General features: G+C 37.1%; 1 protein-coding gene and 1 long non-coding RNA gene across 5 annotated transcripts; one reads left to right on the forward strand and one right to left on the reverse strand.

Annotated features, from left to right (window-relative positions):
* Window positions 1-1023: 1023 nt before the first annotated feature.
* LOC124182053 lies at window positions 1024-2043 on the reverse strand. The gene is made up of 3 exons (XR_006870676.1): window positions 1467-2043; window positions 1222-1382; window positions 1024-1122 (listed from the first exon to the last, which is right to left on the reverse strand). It is a non-coding gene; the product is annotated as an uncharacterized LOC124182053 (long non-coding RNA).
* Window positions 2044-3217: 1174 nt separating this feature from the next.
* Window positions 3218-7812, forward strand: LOC124182655 (heterogeneous nuclear ribonucleoprotein A3-like). Of its 4 annotated transcripts, none has more exons than XM_046570184.1 (4): window positions 3218-3368; window positions 4040-4284; window positions 6263-6790; window positions 7295-7812. In XM_046570184.1, exons 1-4 carry the CDS (start codon window positions 3252-3254, stop codon window positions 7305-7307), a joined length of 903 nt encoding a protein of 300 aa, XP_046426140.1. In that variant the 5' UTR covers window positions 3218-3251; the 3' UTR covers window positions 7308-7812. The 4 variants fall into 4 exon arrangements, with proteins under 4 accessions (XP_046426140.1, XP_046426142.1, XP_046426143.1 ...); XM_046570186.1 differs by having other exon boundaries at window positions 3295-3451; XM_046570187.1 differs by having other exon boundaries at window positions 3323-3463.
* Window positions 7813-8192: the final 380 nt, after the last annotated feature.

An 8192-nucleotide genomic window follows, 5' to 3' on the forward strand; every position in this document is an offset into this window, starting at 1 on the left:
AGATTTTATGGCATTTATCAGTAACTAGGATAGAGACATATTCATATTCTACACTAGTAACAGAACAGACATAAAGACAAATCACATATTCATTTTAAATATAACAAAAAATCTTGCAATCTTACATAGATGAACAACGATCATACTAACTAAAACACACTAATCCATACCAATGCCGACGAAAGCAGTGACAACAACCATTTCAAAAAATCCTTATCAGAACTTGTTATTCTTGCAAAATTCGATCTCATTTCACGGCATTTAGCAGGAATACTAACAGTCGAATACACTAATGCTCGCATTTATCTTATAATAAGTCGATCCAGCGTTGATAAGCCAGCATACGCCGGTGCACCGATCGGAATCATTGGCGAACTGGTCGGGCAGGCGCTCGACCAATCATAGCGTGGTCGTTTCCGTGTAACATCTTATAAGATTATTTGAAAATTAAAAATGAGGCGAAATCTATATTAAAAATCTTTTACAAAGTATGGGGAGTAGAGTGCAAATTTTAATTCATTTATAAATATGACTACACATGAGCCGTCATTATGTTTAAAATTCATTCATTCATCCATTCATTCATTCCAGGTGTATATAGTTAAAACGGTGTATATTGTTAAAATCAGTGTATATGGTTAAAAACAGTGTATTTTGTTAAAATGGGTGGATATCGTTGAAATTATAATGTATTGTCAATAACGGTTTTTCGTCGAGGCACTATATTTGTTTATTGCACTTTTAATGTTCTTCGTTTTATCGTCTCTTTTTAAATTTGCTTGGCTTTTCGAGTATTTTAATTTTTAATTTAACAGGTATGTCCTCGCAGTTTAGATTTCCTTTATTCTCTGTTAGTCGACTATTTCAGAGAGGAACACCTCCGCACCTCCTTCCTCCCGGAGAGACGTAGACCAATACCCCTTAATTTTCTCCTTCTCAAATTTGACCAGGTTCCCCACTCCCTGGGTCTAGCCTAATCCGATCGTGCCGTCTTCATTGCGCGGTGATATTTGAACCATTACAATCTCTTCCTGAACCTCCCACTAGGGATTCCAGCTGAACCCGTTTTTCCATTGTACAAGCATTTTCAATGCTGAAGTCAGCATGCGCACCTTTTCAACCCTGAATCAAGTTTCAGACAGAAATAATAATCAATCGCTGATTTTACAATAATTAGTTTGCAATAAATGACATTCGACGCATCGTGTTTCATGTACATACATGAGGGCATGTTTCCGGGTACTCGACTGCGTTGTACCTTAGTGCAGATTTCATTTAGTTACTTTCTTCAGTTTTGTCGCAAAAAATTAAGACATCTGAAGAAATTCCTATACCAGATACCAATTTTGTTCCAAAATTTTCGAAACTTCCCACTTTATAGCCTAAAACCGAAAAAGTGTTCTCCTACTCACAGTAATAGATCCAAGACAGATTGTTATGAAAAAAAAATATAAATATTTAAATACCTTTTCTGTTCTTCGTCAACGTATTATTATGTTCGTGATTAATCTATCCTTCGCTTACTCATAGTTGGATAAGTTATATACGAACTAAATAACTAAACCGTGAACAAAGAAAAACGTCACATGCAGATAAACCGAATTGTGGATCCAATTTTTCACTTACAATTGACTCAATGTATCAAAACGACAGTCCGAAAGCCAGTAAGAATCCTTCAGTGCCTCTATATCGGTGTAATAAGCTGAATCGATGATCAGCTGATCACTTTTGACGACGCCATATTGCTAAACACCCTCCAATAAATGGATAATATGTCCAGTACACTGCACAGGGTTCACAGTGTAACGTTAATTTTATCGTTTGTTGTTTATCGGTTGAGCTGACGTCAGCAGCTGTTGTGCGACGACCACAATCTTTGCAATTTTGATAATTGTCGTTTTTCAAGATGATGTTTGACCCGTTTGTAGTTACCTCTGTTTATCCCCGGCATCTATTCGTATTTGCACATGTGATAAGTGTGCAATTTGCGCTCAAGGATCTTCGGTTTTCCCCAGAAACCGAACGCGTCGCATCGTGAGTTCACCGACGAATTCTTGGTAGGTTCTCAACCCGAAGAAAAAAACAAATAAACAAATAAAATAAAACGGACAAGAGCAATCGAAAATTTGTTGTTCACTCCGCTGAACGTCTCGTAATATTTACTACTGAAACGAGTTTTCTTTCATATAAAAAAGATCGTTAATAATAATCATACATCTTGTATCGATGCGATTATGCTGCGGGTAAAGAAGGTCATTCTAATATCGACGTGGGCGAGGCGGCGAGCTCGCGCCTTCTAAGCACTCAAAGCAACCAACTGAATACCGGATCTGGTGGACAAGGCTGCTCCACGGAAAACCCGCTACTTAAATACATGCCATTGTGTGCCGGAGTATAATCTTCGGCCCCATCGTTCAGGGTCGGATCTACTTGTTCCCCCCCCTCCCCCCCCGGATCAAAACGTTTTCCAGCAGAAAACCGAAAGCACAGATTTTTTCGTTTTCCCCAGTTTTTTTCTTCAATTCGATTCATTAAAACTTGATTCTACTTCAATTCAATCTTCAATTATATATTATGATTCATATTTTTACGATGGATTCATTTTGTTATAATTATTCAATCTTGATCAGGCTGATTTGCCCATCGTTCTACACTGTAAGTCGACTTGTAAAATCTGCTTGATATTAAAGTCTACAATTATTTAGTTTACGAAAATTAAACTTGGTTCTACTTAGTTTTACTCTGATCAAATCTTGGAATCCAATCTGCTTCACGCTTTTTTTACTGTTTGGGTTGATTTTGAAACCAGATTCACTTTTATTTGTTACCAATAGGTTTCAGTCGGCATGATGCTACCTCATCTACTTCAATTAAATCGACGAAACACTTTTTTTTATTCCCGTGTAGTTCAAATTCTGTTCGAAATAGCAACGACAATTTCAATTTAAAATTGAAGTGAATTGCATTGCAGTCGAGCCGACTTCACTTCAACAGACTTTACACGAATTGTGAGGTTGAATTGTTTCGAGTGAAGATCCGTCCCTGAGCTGGACGCACCGCATGCATCAATGTGTAATTCGCGTGGCTGGGAAATACGAAGAGATGACGTCGATGACGTTTTAAACCAGGTATGTCTGTTCCTCGGTCTTTCCGTCCACCGTCGCAGCGCTAGTTAAAGATGCGACAAGTGGAGAGGGACGCCATGCAAACGCTGGGATACAGCGCTAAAACAAACATCTACCGATTATCCGATGGTGGGATTTTTCGCCAGACACAAAACCATACCTACTACCCACTATATAAGATCCAGAAGCAGATATCATCCGGGTACACTGGTCGATACCGTCCACAGTGAAGAAGATCGAAAAGTATAAATCATTTTTCGGTTTTCAATTCTTTTTTAAGTTCAACTTGTGTGCTGCTGTGGGATTTTAGGAAGTTATTATTCGAGGTTCGTGGGTCTGTATGTTATAAGACCGAATCAGTTTTATGGTATTGTAAATTGCTCATCTTTCCGGGATTATTCGTTTCGTATTTTTCAGTCATTCTTATCCGTTCGAGATTACTATTTTTTTTATCTTCCATTAAGAAACTGAAAATTTTTCGGTGAGAGTAAGAATGTTTCAAGAACGAGATAATCTATTTGATAGAATTTTCAAAATCTACAAAGTCGAAGTGAAGAAAATTAGAAAATAAAATTGTTCGAATTCTACTATATTCTTACTCATTCTAATCTAAATCATCGCTTTCTATACTTTGACCTTTTTATATTTCAACTTTTGTATACTTTAACTTTGAATATTTTCAAAATTCTGTTGAACTGATTTTCGCAGTTTTGAAAATCCAATATTCTGTCTCTTGTATTTTATTATCTTTCTAAAATTTCATCTTCTCATCCAAATTTTTCGGGTTGGAATATTGGAAAACTTTCCTCTACAAATTTGTAAATATTTATATTGCAACTGACCAGATTCATTCAACTCTTACTTTCACCCAAGCCAAATCTGACCTTGGTTTAATATTTTTTTGTATCCTTCAGATGCGGAACCAAGTTTATTTCTCGTTGGCCGTCATTGCGCTTTGTTTTGCGGGCTGCAGTGTTTTCGGCGAGGAATTAGCCGCAGAGGAGAAGCTTAGGCTCGAGGATCTCGATGATTCTGTTCCAGAGGCAGTTTCGGTCGACGATGAAGCACTCGTGCGACCGAAACGAACGCTTCTTCTGAAGAAAAAGCTCCTTGGACTTGGAGCTCTTGGTCTAGGCGTTGAATTTGGAGCTGTTAAGAGGTAATAATTTTGTATATTTTAGATTCTGCAAAATTTTTATTCCCTGAAAAATTCGGAATCTGTTCGGTTATACGAGAAAAATATATTGTCAAGGTGAAATTAATCGCGGTGTGAAACTTTATGAATTCCGAAATTCTCGGTGTTGAATAAAGAATTTTTGAAAATCATCTGATACAAATCATAAGAATAAAACTGGGATTCAAAAAAACGATAAGAATAAAAATACGCCACTCACTGCTACAAAAATCTTGAATAACAGAGTAGGTTGAAATTTTTTTTCTTCCACAGTTGTGATTTAAACGGAATCAACATAAGGGACTGAAAACGTTTTTCAATTTACATATTTCAGGGTTACTGAAAAATTCGGCATAAAATTATTGCATGCAAGAATTCTAAAATTTCTTCCAATCTGTTTCCAACATTTTTTCATCACGTGATCATTGATCAAAAGAAAGAGGCGAACTAGCGGGAAATTTGGAAATTGGGAAGTGAAGTTATTTTTATTGCGATCACGTCAACGTCCAGAATCTGACACAACCGTCGAGGTGTTTCAATACTAGTGATACATACGTCACTAATGCATGCTTATCATTCATCACCGGCATCGAAATGTCACGTAATTTTACGGAGCTATTACGCATTCCATTCACCGCCTCGTTGTCTGCGACGAAAGAAAGTATACTTACTGTAAAAACTTTCGACGTTGCTCTTATTGCTGATAACTGATTGAAATGGTATTCCGTTTTCTAGAAATTGTATGTTGAGAATTTTTATTATCATTAACATTCTCACTGGCGTACTAAGAAGTAACGATTATTACTGACTTCAAGTTTCTCAAATTAAAATACTCAATATCTCAGGACTGATGCAGTGAAATCAATACCACTAAAATTCTGCCCTCTTTCTACAACACCATAAAACGTTATTGTCGAACATTCTGTTACAATTGTTTCTTGATCCCGAGCTATTGGTTGGACTTTTCTGAAATTGCACAAAGTCGACAAAGCACATTTCTGAAAGTCTCGAACACACTTGTGGGCAAGAATCGGCGCTAATCACAACTGTAAATGACGTAACGACTATTCGTCGCGGAGCATGAGACAGAGCAGGAGGTCAGTCACGTTGGATACAGAGAAAACGACTCCCCATAGCGTAATCGTCGCCGCGGTAGAATACTAATGCGACGTACACGGAAAGCCGCATCACGCAAGAAACATGACGATGTTTTTTTCGAACACAACAGATATTCCCGAAATTCCCTCTAAGGGAGTAACAAGGTATAGCCTGACTCTGAATTCTGGTCTGCTTTGAGTTCCTTCAGTCTCTGCAATGCGAAGTATCTGAAAAACGAGTTTCGAAATGCACGTATGGTGTGAAACTCTTTGTTGATGTAAAGAGTTGTAAATATTGCCCGGTTGACGGTAAATATGTGTTCAGTTTCCTCACGATTAAGTATGCAGACAGGTTATGCTGTAAAATTCAAATTCTCCGACGTGTCGAGAAGAGGAACCTGAGCACACTGATCATCACTGCTTCAGCGTCATCTTTTATACCTCGGTTGTTCAAATTTCAAATGAATTTCAAATCCTCATGCAGAAAGGAGAATGAAAATTCTTCTTCTACCGTGTGTTAGAAGGATACAAAATACAATTACATTTGTATTTTTGATTTGAGACGAGATGAGATGTAAACATGTTACTGTCATCTAACGGGGGACCACAGTTGTCAAGGTGTTCGAAAATGAAAAAGTATATTGTTTTGAGGGTTGAAGAATTTAACCAGGTTAATTTTCCATGGTGCTTTTCTCCAAGTGAAGAAAAAAGATCTTCTATAAACGAAAATGAATTTTAACGTAATATTGTATGCTTGAATTTGAATTTTGAACCAACGATGGTGCTGCCACCAAGCTTCAAGAGTTGGCAGTGTGGTTCCTCATTACAGTTTCACCAACCGATGGTATCAACCTCTCAATTTTCAGTTACGGTTGGGGTGGCCACGGTGGCTACGGTGGTGGAGGCTATGGCGGAAACTACGGCGGAGGCTATGGAGGAAACTACGGCGGAGGCTACAACGGCTACTACAGGGAAGAAAGTTCCGGCCCAAGTTACGTATCGCGTCCAGTTTACGTTGAGACACCTGTCTACGTTGATAGGCCGGTCTACGTCGAGAAGCAGGTTTATGTACCGAAGCCCGTCTACGTAGAGAGGCCAGTTTACGTCGAGAAGCCCGTCTTGGTTAAAACGACGTACGGACACGTGGAGCCTACCGAACACCGTGGAAATGGTTGGGGCTGGAACGGAAACGCGAACGCGAACGCGAATTCATACGGCGAGGGAAACGGAAATGGAAACGGATACGCCAATTCCTACGCCAATAGCCAAGCCCAAAGCTGGAGTACTGGCAATAATTTCGGACCGTCTTCCGCTGGCGTTGTAACAAGTGAAGCTCATGCCAGCGCCAGCGCCTCTGTCGGCGGTTCTTCGGGAAATGGCGCTGGGAATGGAGGGTGAGAATATTTTAAACACCTTTTACTTTTTTATCACCTTCCCCGCCTTCATAGAATACTGAGTGCATAAATTTAGCCTTAAAAAGGTGACAAAGTTTCTTTTGATAGCACCTAACTCAAAAGCAAAACTTACCTCATCTTTGTAAGATTAGTTTTCTTTGAGAGCCCACATTTTGTTTTATTGTTGTGAAATTAGTTTCCTTAAAATTGTACAATTGTTGTTCCTGTTCTCGTACGTTTTGTCCTGTCTTTTGTGGTTGCATCAGTTACTTGAAAATTATTAAATTATTTGTTGTTTCTGTTGTTGCCGTACAATTTATCCAGTTTCTTGGCAGTTGTATGGATTTCTTGCATTTTTTCGTAGTTGTTATTAGTCTTTGCACAACCTAATAATATTACTAAAGTTAGACTTGCGCGATAAATATTGCCTAAAAATTTTTCAAGAATACCATTATTGTTTTGATCAAATTTTCAGTAACACTAAACTTCCGTTTTATCACACAGCTACGTTTACTGAAGGTGCCTGAAGAAGAATCAACGATTTTCGAAAAACGAAGTGAAATGCGCTAGAATTCAGAGTATTGGAAAAAAACACTTCATTCCTCTTTCTTTGGCCTGAATCTACAAAATGGACGATTGACTTTTCAATAGAAGCTATTTAATGTACACATTTTTGTTCCCCACAAATTGATTTGAGTTGATGATTATTTATACTGTATTATACGGTTTTTTATTTCAAATTATCTTATTCTTTGTCAGTCTTACCTCAAGCAACATATTTCGGAAGCAAATTCATGCGAGATTATAATATATGTACTGTAGCGAATTGAAAAATAGATTCTTAACGGTTTATAAATCGCGGATCATCACTTGCAATTATAGATAACAATTACACTTTGATATTTGTGACATACCTATCGTTGTACAATATTATACTTGTCATATGTATCATACAATAATGTATATTTATAGATCCTATTTAAGTCAATTTTTGTACAAATAAAATAATTCTTACCTGCGTACATTGTATTCTTATTTATTTTGTGAATGTTCTGTGATACCAATGTGTATTGATTGTAATGGTCATATAAAATACTATTACTAAAAATTATCTTTTCGTATTCTAACAGGTTTATTTGTTAATTAACACATACGAACGTTCGAATAATTAGTCACAACGGTCAATTATTTACTTTGTAAATTGTTAGGATTCACGATAAATCTTTGTTAAACTGTTTATTCATTCATACATATACACATATACACATTTACAAACCTAACAAAAAAGAAAAAAAAACAATTAAAATCAAATAGATGGCAGGAATTCATTCTCACTTTATGCGATTTATTTCTATTTTTAGGGGAAATTTGGTAGTAAGAATAAAGAAAAAATGAAACGAAA

Source organism: Neodiprion fabricii, chromosome 5 (genome assembly GCF_021155785.1).
Source record: "Neodiprion fabricii isolate iyNeoFabr1 chromosome 5, iyNeoFabr1.1, whole genome shotgun sequence".
NCBI lineage: Eukaryota > Metazoa > Arthropoda > Insecta > Hymenoptera > Diprionidae > Neodiprion > Neodiprion fabricii.